Raw genomic sequence first — 17,627 nt, forward strand, 5'->3', positions numbered from 1 at the left:
TTTTTTTCTTCTGTTAATGTATATAATCTATAATATCAGGGGTAATGACACTACTTTTTGGGTTTTCTACTGTGCTGTTGTTTTTCAGAAAATAATTGAATTAGAATGTTTTGTTTTATTCCCAATTTCTTTCATTATCAGAGTAACTTCTCTATTTAAATGTGAGCTAATGTAGAGAAAACCATTCTTTCCCCAAAATACAATACCTGGAACTGAATATATTTTAGTAGATCAAACTTTTTGACAAAAATCCTGAAGTATTCCAGGAGCTTAGAATTGTGCAGGAAGTTTGGAAAATCTTCAGGCATTGGAAGGTCACTGAAACAGGACATTTCTTTGCTGGTGTTGGTGATGACAGATTGATAGATACTCGCTAGGCCATCTTCAGTATTTTCCTATTGAAATAAAAGAGCGATAATCTTGTATTAAAAAAAAAAATCCCTTGGTTTCCTACTCTTCTTCCAAATCTAACCCCTGCGTGACATGAACCTCTTTCATTGCTGTAGTGTGACTGAAATGTCTGCCTGATGAGGTGCAGCATATGTGCTTCATCATCCTATGTGATATGACCTGGCTGGGGCCTTCCAGTGTTGCTCACTGGAGGGGCTATTGCCGTTGGTGGGATCGGGAGTGGGGGCAGTCCTCCTTCTGACACATTGCAGGATATTTAGCATCCCAGATCTCTACCTGTTTAATGTCAATCATTGTGACAACCAGCCCTCTTCTGAAATTCCCCCTGGGGAGGCCGTACCCATCCTCCACCTCATTAGGAACCAATACACCTTGGGACACTGGTCAGAGACTACAATGGAGAATTTCAATTAAAATGAGTACTTTTGGGGGCAGGAAGTTTTTGCATCTTAATTTGAATCCTCCCCCGCCTTTATTTTATGCTTTATGTGAATCAACCTTCCTCAAGTGACACAGGTAAGTAGTATTAATGCCAGTCAAATCTTAAACTTGATTCTAAATGTTATCGAGTATGCTTTGGTAAATCAGGAGGCAGCACATGCCATGGTTGAGTTTATAATTCCCTCTGCAAAAGTGCTCTGTGTAATGATTTAATGTTAAATCATACAAGAGCCAAGTAGGGTGATTCAGTGTCTGTGAAATCAGCATGTTATCAAAGAAAGTTTTATAAGAAATCTACATAATGTCGCCCAAGAACTCCTCAATAGATGCTTCTGCATTTGCAGAGACTAAGCATAATCCAGGCACACAGTAGTTGCTGTTATGACTCAGTACTGGGGTAGGGTATAAAGAAATGTAAAGGCTGTAGGAACTCATAAATTAATTGAAATAAGTTCCTTAATCTTATATAAATGGCATTATGGCCTCTTTCACAGAATAGTAAGTAAAGGAAAGTAAATATTCAACTCTAATCCCACCACTGCAATAAATCAGTTGTATATGTTGCTTTCTCATCCTTATTCACAGAAAATCATTACTTTCCTGCCAAATCTTTAGATCAAGACTCCTTACATTTTTGCAACACTTGAAAGAGGCAGCCTGGACTAGCAGAAGGAGCCTGGTCTTTGAAGTTAGACACAGGTTTGAGTTCATCTCTTTCAGACTGTGTGAGCCTGGACCCGTCAGTACCCCTGAGCTTCAGTCCTCTCATCTGTAAACTAGGGAGGTGCTAGGTGCTCAAGAGTATTGTTTATTGTTACTGAGGAAGCGGTACGCTTCAGCAGAGCTGTCAGTTACACCTCACGGTTCACTACAGTAGAAGAAAGGCAACCAGGCAGCTGCTCTGACACCAAAGGAAGTGATACAAGTACACTCACTATCAAATCTGAGTTTTCTGATATTTCCTTTGCCAGAGGCTGTACTCAGTTTCAAAGAGTTAAAAAAGATTAAACTGTGGAATCTTGCTTCTGTTATCAGCAAAGCTCTTTATATGTATTGGGCTTCACTGTGTCCAAATTTCAGAGATTATCCGTACTAACATGAGTTACCACAGCTAAGATGATGCTTACTCTCAGATCATGCCATTTAAGAGCAATAAAAAGTCCAAGTTTGTAAAGATCCTTCCTCATACATTTCACACTCTCTCTTTCTTCCTCATTCATTCATCCATTCATTCCCTCGTGTCTACCGTAGGCCAGGAGTCAGATGCCTTTTTTCCATGAGCAAGGTGTTTAACCTTCCTAGTCCAGAATCAAGGCTTAGATGATAACTTTGTTACAGTTTTAAGTGGCTTGGTAAAAATTAGATTAGGGTACGCCAGCTTTCTGGGTGATTAATTTGGTGTGGTGTTATTATTAACTGTATGTACATATTCGAAGGCAAAGGGAGTTTGTATTCGAATCTGAAGTGCTTTCTGTCTCATATACAAGGATACAGTGATCTGAACTCTGGATGAATAAATCATGGTATTTTTATTTTCAAACACTAGCTTCAAATTGCATAATACAGTTGTCCCTTAATATTCACAGGGGATTAGTTCCAGGACCCCTTGTGGATACCCACATCCATGGATGCTCAAGTCCATTATATAAAATGGTGTAGTACTTGCACCTATGCAAGTTATGTAAGGCAGAATCCTCATTTTCTCCTGTAAAATGGGGTTCTTCAGTTGTTCCAACATTAAACAATCATTATGAGGCTTTGATGAGATTAAAGTGTTTAGCACAATGCCTGACTCTAAATAACTGTTCCATCCATGTTTGCCTCTATTGCCATTATTACCGGTCACTAGAGTTAGTCTTACTAAACCCGTCATAGTTTTAAAACAGCTAAACTAAGATCGACTGTTACACTAGAGCCAACATGTTAGTTTTTTCAAGTGCTTTAAATTGGCTTTAAAATGTGGTTGGCTCCTCTATCAGGTCAATCTTAAAGGGATTTCGAGTGAAGAGAACTGGTTTGATGTCTCAGCCCCTACGGTAATTTCAGAGCCAGGGCAAGGCTTTCCTTTGGGGATTTTACTTGTGTAATTTGACACAATTGATGATGACATCACAATTCTTCTTCTGAAGATCAAGTAATAATCTTTATCATTGGGTTGATTGGTATACAGCTGTGAAAAAAAAAAAAGCTTTGTGCTCATGTGTGCTTCTTCCTGTGTTGGCTGAAGTAGATGTCTATATGTTTAGACAAATCTGGGTAAAATTGAGTTTGCCCAGGGTTATAAAGGGAAGATGATTCTTATTAATAAACAAATGTATATCAACTATATCTCCTGTTCAGGCCCTGAGCTTGGAGTTAGGGGTAAGATGTAACCAGGACACACAGCTTCTATCTTTATGGAGCTTACTGTTATATTGAATTAAAATCAATTTGGACTTTGAAGATGGAAAGTGGAGACAGAATAAGATGAGAGGCTTTGCTCAACCAAGTCAAGGACAGGAGACAGTTTTCAAAACAAATAAATTTAACTCACATATTTACTTAAAATACAAGCACTGCCTAAAAATGATAGTTAAGCACAAATACAGATAAATAGCCTGAATTTCCTAGCAAATAGAATTTGCTACAATTTGCTTGTTTGAGATAAATGGTCATATGATAAGCATTTTCTTAATATAAATTTTTCTGAAGGTCAGAAGACTATATAGCAAAACCAAGTTAGTTCAGACAGTACTGATTTGGAATTTATGGTCTTTTGATTATAGGCTGGACTGAAGTTTATCTTTGACTGTATAAAAATAAAAAGCTGTAAAAACTAAATTAAGTTTAAGAAAGACTATAAGGCTAATATTTAATCTACTAGAGGGAGCAACTTACAAAGCAAAAATATATTCACTTATTATAAATGTAAATACAAAATCTTATAAACTAGTCTTTTTCATTATGAAACATAATTATATTGACCTCTACCAATCAGTAGTTTGTTCTCATGGCTAGTTACTCTAACCAGTTTGGAAATAAAATTTATTTCTTTGAAAATATTCTGTCATTCCATATTTTCACTCTTGCAGGTGGACTTTATAGCTCTCTGCTGCATTGTTTGTAATAAGTGTAACTGAAACTCTTTTTACTTCCTTGTCCTACAGTTAGAGGCAAAATTGTCATTCCCACATGCTAGTCCATGGACTAGTTGCATTAGAAGAATTCAGGGGAGATTTGAAAAATATAAAGTGTGAGTAGGTCTGGTTTGGGCCCAGGCATCTGTATTTTACAAGTGCTGCCCAGCTGATTCTTATGCACAATGAACATTGGGAAACACCATCTTCATTAGAGTGTCACTGCATTCTGCCATCTCTCCATTAGGCTGGTACTTCCCTGATCTCTGGCCTTGATCACTGACAGAGCCCCCTTATTAAACTCCCTGACTCAGATATTGTCCACTTTCTTCACTGACTTCAGGGTAAACAGTACACTCGTTGGCATGGGACACAAGGTCCTCACAATGAGACCCTGGCTATTCTCTCCAGCCTCATCAGTTATCACTCAGCCACTTTCATCCTTCTTTCCAGCCACATCACACGACTTTCTATTCTGTAAGTGTATCAGGTTTCACAAGCTTCCATACCTTTGCACATACCATTTGCTCTGCCTAGAACACTTTCTCCATATTCATGTACCTGATCTCTGAACATTGTCAAGACAAGTAAAAGCATCACATCCTTTAGGAAGCTTGCCCTATTCTCTGCTGAGTGAGATTCCGTGCTTTCCATAACATTTAGTGTATCAGCCCTTATACATTTGCACTCTGTAAATTTGCTTTAGTTCCACCCCACCAGCCCCCCACCGACACCCCACTGAAAAATGAGCCCATTGATGGCAGGGATGGTGCATTTGGGCCTTTTTAGTACCTAGTACATGCCTGGTGCGTAGTATGCAATCAGGTAATATGTTTGTTGAATGAGTGAAAGAAGTAATGTTAACTGGAAGCTTTTTTCCCTCATTGCAAACAGGACTTAATGATACTAAAATGGACGTTTAATAGTGTAATGGGAATAAGTAAATGGTTTTGCTGATAGTATGCCATAAACTTTGTTTTGTTTTATGCATGAAAATGTTATGATTTTGCTAATATTATGCTATAAACTTTATTGTGTTCATGCAAACATTACATCTTTAAAAATACTAGGGAAAACTAACCAAAGTATATCTTAAACAGCTGGAGAAGAGGCTTAAGAACCATGGTATTTTATACTTGATTGTCTGGAGAGTTACAAATATCTAACATGTTAAATTTAGTTCTGTTAAATGGGTAGCAGTGTACAAAAACTTATATTGAATTATGCTGTGATAGATTCTTTGGATAAATTTATCTAAGGGAACTTCTGAAAGTAAAACAAGGGTAAGGTGGTTATCTTTTCCGGGAAGGAAATGGCTCTTTGTTCTAAGCTAGTTCTATATGATGTTAAACTGAGCATGCCATTTGAAACAGAAGAAAGGCTGTGAGGCATAGAAAAAAATAGATGAACTATATGTTAAGTCAGTGTGGAAATGGCACCATATGGGAAATTCTATTTGGTGATATCCCACGTGCCTGCTTCACAGTCTTATCTTTCTATTATCAACATTTAAGTCAATGACTTTGATGGAGACAAATACAGGTGATCAAATTTGTATATACCCAAAGCATGGAGGCATAGAAACTTGACACAGGATTGAAACTTCAAATAAACGCTTAAAATAAAGTATAGTTGATTTGCAATATTATATTACTTTCTGGTGTACAACATAGTGATTGAATATTTTTATAGATTATACTCCATTTAAAGTTATTACAAAATAATGGCTATGTTTCCCTGTGCTGTACAGTATATCCTGTTGCTTATTTATTTTATACATGATAGTTTGTGTCTCTTAGTCCCATACCCGTATCCTGTCCTTCCCTGCTTCCTCTCCCCACTGGTAACAACTAGTTTGTTCTCTACATCTGTGAGTCTGTTTCTGTTTTGTTATATACATTTGTCTGTTTTATTTTTCAGAATCCACATATAAGTGATAACAGAGTATTTGTCTTTCTCTGATTTATTTCACTAAGCATAATACTACCCACGTCCATCCAGGTTGTTGCAAATGCCAGAATTTCATTCTTTTTAATGGCCAAATAGTATTCCATTATATATATATACCGCATCTTTATCCATTCATCTCTTGATGGGCACTTTGGTTGCTTCCATATTTTGGCTATTGTAAATAATGCTGCTATAGACATTGGGGTGCATGTATCTTTTAGAATTAGTGGTTTTGGTTTTTTTGAATATATACCCAGGAGTGTAATTGCTCAATCATATGGTAGTTTTATTTTTAATTTTTTGAGGAACCTCCATACTGTTTTCCACAGTGGCTGTACTAGTATACATTCCCACCAGCACTATACAAGGGTTCCCCTTTTTCCGCATCCTTGCCAACATTTGTTATTTGTGTTCTTTTTGATAATAGCCATTCTGACTGGTGTGAGGTAATATCTCACTGTGGTTTTAATTTGCACTTCTCTGTAGATGAGCAATGTTAAGCATCTTTTCATGTGCCTGTTGACCATCTGTGTGTCTCCTTTGGAAAAATATTTATTCAGGTCTTCTGCCCATTTTTTAATTGGGTTTTATTGAGTTGTATGAGCTGTTTATATATTTTGGATATTAACCCCTTATCAGTCATATCATTTGCAAGTATTTTCTCCCATTCAGTAGGTGTCTTTTTGTTTTGTTGATGGTTTCCTTTGCTGTGCAAAAGCTTTTACATTTTATTAGGTCCCATTTGTTTATTTTTGCTTTTGTTTCTTTTGCTTTAGGGGGCAGATCCAAAAAAAATATTGCTGTGATTCATGTCAAAGAGTGTTCTGCCTTATGTTCTTTTTCTAGGACTTTTATGGTTTCAGGTCTTACATCCATTTTGAGTTTATTTTTGTATATGGTGTAGGGAAGTTCTAATATTCTTTTACATAGCAAACTTGACAGAAGATTGAAACTTCAAATAACACTCTTTGACTAAAGATAAAACCAACTAAATAATGTTTAACATGCACAAATGTGAATTCCTACAAATAGGATTAAAGAATTAGTTTCACAAAGATAGTGACCCAAGTCATCAATGATTCAAATGAAAAACACCAAGGGGTTTTAAATGATCCCAAGCTTAGTATAAATCATTAGAATTATGTGAGACAAAGCGTGATGGTAAACCAACATAAGTTTAATCTCACTATTTTGGCTGGTTCTAAGACCTACCATCTACCACTTATTAGTCACTATAGGCAAACCACTTACCTTTGGCTTTCTCACTTTCAGTTGGAATTAATAATAACTAATGTAGGAGAGTATTGTGAGTATAGAATGAGATAATTCATATGAAAATAATTATATAAATGATAGCTTTAATTTTGTGGATTCTGAAAAAGCTGGTGCAACAGTAAACTGTTTTAGTAGAGGTGTAGCATTCAAACCAAGGGAAGCATAAGCTATAGTGGGAATGTGTCAAACGAATTGATTATAAAGTTTTTGAGAGCAGTGATTATGTCTGATTCACTCTCCATTGTCTAAAGCACTGCTAAACACTCTTTGGTTCTGAAAAAAGTATATGTTGTGGAGATAAACTGGCTTGGAACATTGGATCTTGGGGGAGTCACATTTTAAGACAGAAAGTGATATTTTAGATTGAATCTAGAGGAAGGAAACCAAGATGAAGAGACGTTTAGAGACTATTACACGAGGAGTAATTAAAATAATTGAATATATGTAGCTGGGATAAAGACATATTTATATCCAAATGTAAAAAGGAAAGAAAAAACAATGTATATCGGTAAGTTCTGTATGAGCATAGGTATCAGGAGCAGTAAAGGAGGCAGAGCAGGTTAGAGGCTGAAGGAAGAACATGCTTTCCTCTCTCAATACCTCAGTAAGGTTATTAATTGTGAGGGCTCAGGAATCCTACAGACCTTCACTTTTATTCTTTTTCCACTACCTATGTTCCCTTGTGCAAGTTGTTTATCCCAAACGTTAGTTTTGTCTTCATATGTAAGTGAGGATAATCATAACACCTATGTCCTAGGAGTATTGTGAAGAAAACTGAGATGAAGCATGGCAAGTGCTTCCCATTGCTGGAGAAAGTGCTAAAATATATGTTAATTACCCACCCTTCCCATGTTCCAAAGCGGCCACTAGGGGGTGCCAGAGAACTGGTAACCACTAGTTTGTTCTCTAAATCTGTGAGTCTTATTTCTTTTTTGTTATATCCACTAGTTTGTTTTGTTTTTTAGATTCCATGTATAAGTGATACAATACAGTATTTGTTTTTCTCTCTCTGACTAATTTCACTTAGCACAATACTCGCCAAGTCCATCCATATTTCTGCAAATGGCAAAATTTCATTCTATTTTTATGGCTGAATAGTATTCCATTGTATACATATACCACTTCTTTTTTATCCATTCATCTGTTGGTGGATACTTAGGTTGCTTCCATATCTTGGCAATTGTAAATAATGCTGCTATGAACATCGGGGTGCATGTATCTTTATTGAATTAGTGTTTTTGATTTTTTTCAGATAAATACCCGGGAATGGAATTGCTGGGTTATATGGTAGTTCTAGTTTTAGTTTCTTGAGAAACATTCCTACTGTTTTTCATAGTGGCTGCACCAATTTACATTCCCACTAACAGTGTACGAGGGTTCCCTTTTCTCCACATCCTCGCTAACATTTGTTATTTGTGCGTGTGTGTGCGTGTGTGTCTGTGTCTGTGTGTGTTTAATGATAAACATTCTGACAGATGTCTGTATCCTTCCCCAGGTTAGGGTAGTTTTCAGCCATTATTTCTTATTTATTTATATTATTATTTTTTAATATTAGGTTTTTTTTAACATCTTTATTGGAGTATAATTGCTTTACAATGGCGTGTTAGTTTCTGCTTTATAACAAAGTGAAACAGCTATACATATACATGTATCCCCTTATCTCTTCCCTCTTGCATCTCTCCCCTACCCTCCTTATCCCACCCCTCTAGGTGGACACAAAGCACCTAGCTAATCTCCCTGTGCTATGTGGCTGCTTCCCACTAGCTATCTATTTTATATTTGGTAGTGTATATATGTCCATGCCACTCTCTCACTTCATCCCAGCTTACTGTTCCTCCTCCCCCTGTCCTCAAGTCCATTCTCTGCGTCTGGGTCTTTATTCCTGTCTCCTGCCCCTAGGTTCTTCAGAAGAATTTTTTTCTTTTTTTTTTTCTTAGATTCCATATATATGTGTTAGCATATGGTATTTGTTTTTCTCTTTCTGACTTACTTCACTCTGTATGACAGTCTCTAGGTCTATCCACCTCACTAGAAATAACTCAATTTCATTTCTTTTTATGGCTGAGTAATATTCCATTGAATATATGTGCCACATCTTCTTTATGCATTCATCTGTCGATGGACACTTAGGTTGCTTCAGTGTCCTGGCTATTGTAAATAGAGCTGCAGTGAACATTGTGCTACATGACGCTTTTTGAATTATGGTTTTCTCAGGGAATATGCCCAGTAGTGGGATTGCTGGGTCATATGGTAGTTCTATTTTTAGTTTTTTAAGGAACCTCCATACTGTTCTCCATAGCGGCTGAATCAATTTACATTTCCACCAACAGTGCAAGAGGGTTCCCTTTTCTACTCACCCTCTCCAGCATGTATTGTTTGTAGATTTTTTGCTAATGGCCATTCTGACTGGTGTGAGGTGATAACTCATTGTAGTTCTGATTTGCATTTCTCTAATAATTAGTGATGTTGAGCATCCTTTCCTGTGTTTGTTGCCATCTGTATATCTTCTTTGGAGAAATGTCTATTTAGGTCTTCTGTGCATTTTTGGATTGGGTTGTTTATTTTTTTGATATTGAGCTGCATGAGCTGCTTGTATATTTTGGAGATTAATCCTTTGTCAGTTGCTTCATTTGCAAATATTTTCTCCCATTCTGAGGGTTGTCTTTTGGTCTTGTTTATGGTTTCCTTTGCTGTGCAAAAGCTTTGAAGTTTCATTAGGTCCCATTTGTTTATTTTTGTTTTTATTTCCATTTCTCTAGGAGGTGGGTCAAAAAGGATCTTGCTGTGATTTATGTCATGGAGTGTTCTTCCTATGTTTTCCTCTAACAGTTTTATAGTGTCTGGATTTCCATTTAGGTCTTTAATCCATTTTGAGCTTATTTTTGTGTATGGTGTTAGGGAGTGTTCTAATTTCATTCTTTTATGTGTAGCTGTCCAGTTTTCCCAGCACCACTTATTGAAGAGGCTGTCTTTTCTCCATTGTATATTCTTGCCTCCTTTATGAAAGGTAAGGTGACCATATGTGTGTGGGCTTATCTCTGGGTTTTCTAACTTGTTCCATTGATCTTTCTGTTTTTGTGCCAGTACCATACTGCCTTGACTACTGTAGCTTTGTAGTATAGTCTGAAGTCAGGGAGCCTCATGCCTCCAGCTCCGTTTTTCTTTCTCAAGACTTCTTTGGCTATTCAGGATCTTTGGTGTTTCCATACAAATTGTGAAATTTTTTATTCTAGTTCTGTGAAAAATACCATTGGTAGTTTGATAGGGATTGCATTGAATCTGTAGATTGTTTTGGGTACTATAGTCATTTTCACAATGCTGATTCTTCCAACCCAAGAACATGGTATATCTCTCCATCTGTTTGTATCATCTTTAATTTCTTTCATCAGTGTCTTATAATTTTCTGCATACAGGTCTTTTTGTCTCCCTAGGTAGGTATATTCCTAGGTATTTTATTCTTTTTGTTGCAATGGTAAATGGGAGTGTTTCCTTAATTTCTCTTGCAGATTTTTCATCATTAGTGTATAGGAATGCAAGAGATTCCTGTGCATTAATTTTGTATGCTGCTACTTTACCAAATTCATTGATTAGGTCTTGTAGTTTTCTGGTAGCATCTTTAGGTTTCTCTATGTATAGTATCATGTCATCTGAAAACAGTGACACTTTTACTTCTTTTCTAATTTAGATTCTTTTTACTTCTTTTTCTTCTCTGATTGCTGTGGCTAAAACTTCCAAAACTATGCTGAATAAGAGAGGTAAGAGTGGGCAACCTTGTCTTCTTCCTGATCTTAGTGGAAATGGTTTCAGTTTTTCACCATTGAGACCGATGTTGGCTGTGGGCTTGTCATATATGGCCTTTATTATGTTGAGGAAACATCCCTCTATGCATACTTTCTGGAGGGTTTTTATCATAAATGGGTGTTGAATTTTGTCGAAAGCTGTATCTATTGAGATGATCATATGGTTTTTCTCCTTCAGTTTGTTAATATGGTTTATCACATTGATTGATTTTTGTGTGTTGAAGAATCCTTGCATTCTTGGGATAAACCCCAGTTGATCATTGTTTATGATCCTTTTAATGCGTTGTTGGATTCTGTTTGCTAGTATTTTGTTAAGGATTTTTGCATGTATGTTCATCAGTGATATTGGCCTGTAGTTTTCTTTTTTTGTGACATCTTTGTCTGGTTTTGGTATCAGGGTGATGGTGGCCTTGTAGAATGAGTTTGGAAGTGTTCCTACCTCTGCTATATTTGGAAGAGTTTGAAAAGAATAGGTGTTAGCTCTTCTCTAAATGTTTCATTGAATTTGCCTGTGAAACCTTCTGGTCCTGGGCTTTTGTTTGTTGGAAGATTTTTAATCTCAGTCTGAATTTCAGTGCTTGTGATTGGTCTGTTTATACTTTCTATTTCTTCCTCATTCAGTCTGGGAAGGTTGTGCATTTCTAAGAAATTGTCCATTTCTTCCAGGTTGTCCATTTTATTGGCATATAGTTGCTTGTAGTAATCTCTCATGATCCTTTGTATTTCTGCAGTATCAGTTGTTAGTTCTTTTTCATTTCTAATTGTATTGATTTGAATCTTCTCCCTTTTTTTCCTGATGAGTCTGGGTAATGGTTTATCAATTTTGTTTATCTTCTCAAAGAACCAGCTTTTAGTTTTATTGATCTTTGCCATCGTTTCCTTCATTTCTTTTTTGTTTATTTTTGATCTGATCTTTATGATTTCTTTCCTTCTGCTAACTTCGGGGTTTTTTTGTTCTTCTTTCTCTAATTGCTTTAGGTGTAAGGTTAGGTTGTTTATTGGAGACAGTTCTTGTTTCTTGAGGTTGGATTGTACTGCTATAAACTTCTCTCCTGGAACTGCTTTTGCTGCCTCCCATGGGTTTTGGATAATCATGTTTTCATTGTCATTTGTTTGTAGGTATTTTTTTTTATTTCATCTTTGATTTCTTCAGTGATCCCTTGGTAATTTAACAGTGTATTGTTTAGCCTCCATGTGTTTGTATTTTTTTTACAGATTTTTCCTGTAACTGATATCTAGTCTCATAGCGTTGTGGTCAGAAAAGATAGTTGATATGATTTCAAATTTCAGATTTACCAAGGCTTGATTTATGACCCAAGATATGATCTGTCTTGGAGAATATTCCATGAACACTTGAGAAGGAAGTGTATTCTGTTGTTTTTGGATGGAATATCCTATAAATATCAATTAAGTCCATTTTGTTTAATGTATCATTTAAAGCTTTTGTTTCCTTATTTATTTTCATTTTGGATGATCTGTCCATTGGTGAATATTGGGTGTTAAAGTCCCCTACTGTGATTGTGTTACTGTCGTTTTCCCCTTTTAAGGCTGTTAGCATTTACCTTATGTATTGAGGTGCTCCTATGTTGGGTGCATAAATATTTACAATTGTTATATCTTCTTCTTGGATTGATCCCTTGATCATTATGTAGTGTCCTTCTTTGTCTCTTGTAATAGTCTTTAAAGTCTATTTTGTCTGATATGAGAATTGCTACTCCAGCTTTCTTTTGATTTCCATTTACATGGAATATCTTTTATCCATCTCCTCCCTTTCAGTCTGTAAGTGTCTCTAGGTCTGAAGTGGGTCTGTTGTAGACAGCATATATATGGGTCTTGTTTTTGTATTCATTTAACAAGCCTGTGTCTTTTGGTTGGAGCATTTAATCCAGTCACCTTTAAGGGAATTATCCATATGTATTTCCTATTACCATTTTCTTAATTGTTTTGGATTTGTTTTTGTAGGTTGTTTTCTTCTCTTGTGTTTCCCACTTAGAGAAATTCCTTTACTATCTTTGGTAGAGCTGGTTTGGTGGTGCTGAATTCACTTAGCTTTTGCTTGTTTGTAAAACTTTGATTTCTCTGTGAAGTCTGAATGAGATCCTTGCCAGGTAGAATAATCTTTGTTGTAGGTTCGTCTCTTTCATCACTTTTAATATATTGTGCCATTCCCTTCTGGCTTGTAGAGTTTCTGCTGAGAAATCAGCTGTTAACCTTATGGGAGTTCCATTGTATGTTATTTGTTGTTTTTCCCTTGTTGCTTTCAGTAATTTTTCTTTGTCTTTAATTTTTGTCAATTTGATTACTATGTGACTTGGCGTGTTTCTCCTTGGGTTTATCCTGCCTGGGAGTCTCTGCACTTCCTGGACTTGGGTGGTTATTTCCTTTCCCATGTTAGGGAAGTTTTTGACTATAATCTCTTCAAATATTTTCTCTGGTCGTTCCTTTCTCTCTTCTCTTTCTGGGACCGGTATAATGCGTATGTTGGTGCGTTTAATGTTGTCCCAGAGGTCTCTTAGGCTGTCTTCTTTTCTTTTCATTCTTTTCTCTTTATTCTGTTCTGCAGTGGTGAATTCCACCATTCTGTCTTCCAGGTCACTGATCTGTTCTTCTGCCTCAGTTATTCTGCTATTGATTCCTCCTAGTGTAGTTTTCATTTCAGTTATTGTATTGTTCATCTCTGTTAGTTTGTTCTTTAAGTCTTCTAGGTTCTTTAATTCTTCTAGGTCTTTGTTAAACATCTCTTGCATCTTCTCAATCTTTGCATCCATTCTTTTCCTGAGGTCCTGGATCATCTTCACTATCATTACTCTGAGTTCTTTTTCTGGAAGGTTGCCAATCTCCACTTCATTTATTTGTCTTTTGGGAGTTTTATCTTGTTCCTTCATCTGGTACACAGTCTTCTGCCTTTTCATTTTGTCTATCTTTCTGTGAATGTGGTTTTCGTTTCACTGGCTGCAGGATGGTAGTTCTTGTTTCTGCTATCTGCCCTCTGTTAAGCTGTCTAAGAGGCTTGTGCAAGCTTCCTGATGGGAGGGACTGGTGGTGGATTGACCTGGGTGTTGCTCTGGTGGGCAGAGCTCAGTAAAACTTTAATCCAGTTGTCTGCTGATGGTTGGGGCTGAGTTCCCTACTTGTTGGTTGTTTGCCTGAGGAGACCCAGCACTGGAGCCTACAGGTTCTTTGGTGGGACTAATGGCAGACTCTGGCAAGGCTCTCGCCAAGGAGAACTTCCCAGAACTTCTGCTGCCAGTGTCCTTGTCCCCACTATGAGCCACAGCCACCCTCCACCTCTGCAGGAGACCCTCCAACACTAGCAGGTAGGTCTGGTTCAGTCTCCTGTGGGGTCACTGCTCCTTCCCCCTGGGTCCTGGCGCACACACTAGTTTGTGCGTGTCCCCTCCAAGAGTGGAGTCTCTGTTTCCCGTAGTCCTGTCAAACTCCTGCAATCAAGTCTCACTAGCCTTCAAAGTCTGATTCTCTGGGAATACCTCTTTCCGTTGCTGGACCCCCAGGTTGGGAAGCCTGATGTGGGGGCTCAGAACCTTCACTCCAGTGGGTGGACTTCTGTGGTATAAGTCTTCTCCAGTTTGTGAGTCATCCACCCAGCAGTTATGGGATTTGATTTTATTGTGATTGTGCCTCTCCTACCATCTCATAGTGGCTTCACCTTTGTCTTTGGATGTGAGGTATTTTTTTGGTTAGTTCCAGTGTCTTCCTATTGATGATTGTTCAGCAGTTCAAGGGGGTATTTTTAAAGAGATAATGAATATGTGTATTTATGTAGTAAATATTTATTGAGCACATAGTATTTGCCAAATATTGCACATACTTGAACTACTGCACAAATTGTTGCCCAGTCAAAGTCTTTCAGGAACATACTTTCAAAAATAAATAATCATTTAAAACTAGCACATTAGTCATGAGGACATGATAGCTTCCAATGTATTTAAGATATTTTGTACTCTGTAATAGTTTAAGTTTTCTCTTACAATTTTGTTTATAGTATTAACTGTTCATGAAACTTCCCTTTCATAGATTAAATAAAGGGGTACTTTAGCCACATCATTATTGAAATTATCACATCTTCTGAATTATTGAAATAAATCCTGGATTATTACAGTGGGCTTCTAACCAGTCTTCTTGTTTCTACCCTTGCCCACTTACAATACATTCTCCACCCTGAAGCCAGATAAATTTCTTATATTGTTAATTTAATTTATGCTACTTCTCTGCTTAAAACCTCATTTGGTTTCCCATTTAAAAAATTTTTGAGTCTTAGTGTATGTTATAAATATTTTAGACCAGTTACATTTTGTTGTGTGTAACAAATGTACGAAACAAAAAATTGCAATATATATGAATGAAATGATGAATGTAATCAACACCGAACTCTGTCACAGCCAGTATTTTAAAAAATGCACAAACCTGTTAGTCAGAAAGAGATGTGGAGAAAATCCCCCAATTTTAGAACAAAATCCATAATCATAATCTTGGCTCTAAACTCCCGACAAAGCAAAGTCACTACCATTTTTCTTCTTTCTATACTATTCCTCTAGTTGTAGGATGCTTCTTTGTGTCTTCTTTAAGCTTTCAAGGCTGGCCTTGATTTTTCTGTGACTGGACAAACACTTATGACACATGGGAAAAAGCAGAAATGTAGTTGATATGGATAATTCTCAACATTTTCAAACGAGCATCCTTTGTTGACTGAGGTGATTGGAGAAGCCAGAGAGAATGGAATTGTTGTAATAAGAAAGGAGTGGAAGATTAGTGGGGAGAAGATAGAGGAGGCAGTTCATTTGGAACTGGAGGATGGAGCAGCAGTAGGGAGAAAGGGTTGAGAAGATTGTGGGGATGACATGATATCAAAGAGAAACTTTGAGAGAAATCAGAGATGTCTGATAAGGAGTTTTTCAATTAAGTTTTGCCTTATGGTGTCAGATGTATCCTTTGTCTTCCCACAGAAATATATGAATTGTTTGCTAACATTTCATAGAATTTGATTTATTTAAGGGAATAGTGAAAACAAGAACAGGTTGCCAACAGGATTAATTTATTTAAGGACAATGTACTCCACAATCCAATTTGTGTGTGTGTAGAGGGAGGAGTGCAGGAAGAATGTGGATATGTTGGGTTTTACCTTTTCTGTTCCCAGGGATGGCTCTATTTTCAGGACCTGATGACTTACTAGCTATAAATAGCAAAGGAGAGAGAGACAATAAAGATTATTTGTAAGATTTTGAGCCTTGTAGACCATCATATATTAGGAACAAGAGTCTTCCTGGTGTAGCCTATTTGGAATCAGTTTTAGAAGTGGTGCTAGGATGTCTAAGAGGTAGCAGAATATCTGGGCCTGAGCAATAGCTAGAGTGAGGGTTAAAGATAGACTTGGAGGTATAAGACCAGAGTTGGGAGAAAACTCACAGAAGAATGAGCATGTGAACACTCTAAGGTTGGAGTTAGGAGACAGCCCTTCTCTCAGGACTTGATTCAGGAGTGGTGGGAAGGCTCTGGTCAGCTAAGTGCCTCTCTATCTGCTGATTGATGCTTGAAGTCCCACTCTTGGGTCTTTATCCATTTCATTCAGAGGAAGCCTTTGATACTTCTGTTTGCTTCCCGCAGCATAAGCATAGCACCTTACCAAGTAGTTGCTAAATTGATAAAATTCAGATACCCTGGGGTTAGTGTTTCTAGGTGAAATACAAATAGTGCATAGGCTGCCCTTACAGTAAAACATTATTTGTTGTTTACCTGAAATTTAAAATTAACTGGGTGTTCTGTATTTTTATTTGCTAAATCTGGCAACCTTCTCTGGAAGGGCTCAACAATGTTAGCAGATGGTCAGTCATTGAAAACTGAGTGTAAGTTAATTTGTCAGATTTCTTTTTTTTAACTGAAAGAAGACTTTTTATGAGGAGAGGTAAGTCTAAGAACCAACTGGGGGCAAAAGAAGGGTCAGGACAATGGCCTGCAGGAACAGCCACTATGGAGAAAGAATAAATAACAAAAGAGCAGGAGCTATCCAAGGGGGCAGTGGTGGAGATGCGTGTGGGGTCATGGAGGGTAGCAAGGGGAACAGCATGAACTGAGGCAAAGGCGTGAGAGTTATTATGGCATGAGTTTAGGAAATATGACCAGTCCAATATCACCAGAGTATAACAAGGGAAGCAGGGAGAAGTAAGAACAAGGTAGACTAGGGCCAGATAATGGATCTTGTATGTTATCAACCTTGGATATTATCCAAAATGTGATGGGAAACTTTGGAAGGGTTTTGAGGATGGGCTTGCCATGCCATACTTGTTGCAGTGTGGAGGATGGATTGGAGTACCAGGGCATTATCAACACCTATTGTTTTTCAGCTCTCACCATTTGTCTGGATGATTTATTATGAAGCATCATTTATATCAGTTACCTGGAGACTTTAACAATGTCATTTTTCTTACCTCTCTCTTATTTACAGGGCAAAGTATATTGCTATTGGCCTGGGATCCTCTGACCCCAGAGTATTTATCCATAGGCTGGGCATTGTGAGTTTGTCCCCAGTCTTGCCTAACCTTTTGTTAACCCATCTATGACTGTTTACTTCAATGAAGTGCATTCCAATAGTGAGTACAAAATTCACTAATTACAGCCC

At 37.2% G+C, this 17,627-nt stretch overlaps 1 protein-coding gene across 1 annotated transcript in view; it reads right to left on the minus strand.

The window, feature by feature from the left end:
* The window catches only part of FMO2 (flavin containing dimethylaniline monoxygenase 2), a 58,740-nt gene that overhangs the window by 20,595 nt on the left and 20,518 nt on the right, over positions 1–17,627 (minus strand). Inside the window, 1 exon segment of the mRNA XM_029229676.1 lies at positions 207–395. Coding sequence (XP_029085509.1) covers positions 207–395 — 189 coding nt within the window.

The sequence above is a fragment of the Monodon monoceros genome, unplaced genomic scaffold (genome assembly GCF_005190385.1).
Source record: "Monodon monoceros isolate NGI ecotype Baffin Bay Population unplaced genomic scaffold, NGI_Narwhal_1 Super_Scaffold_18, whole genome shotgun sequence".
NCBI classification, from domain to species: Eukaryota; Metazoa; Chordata; class Mammalia; order Artiodactyla; family Monodontidae; genus Monodon; species Monodon monoceros.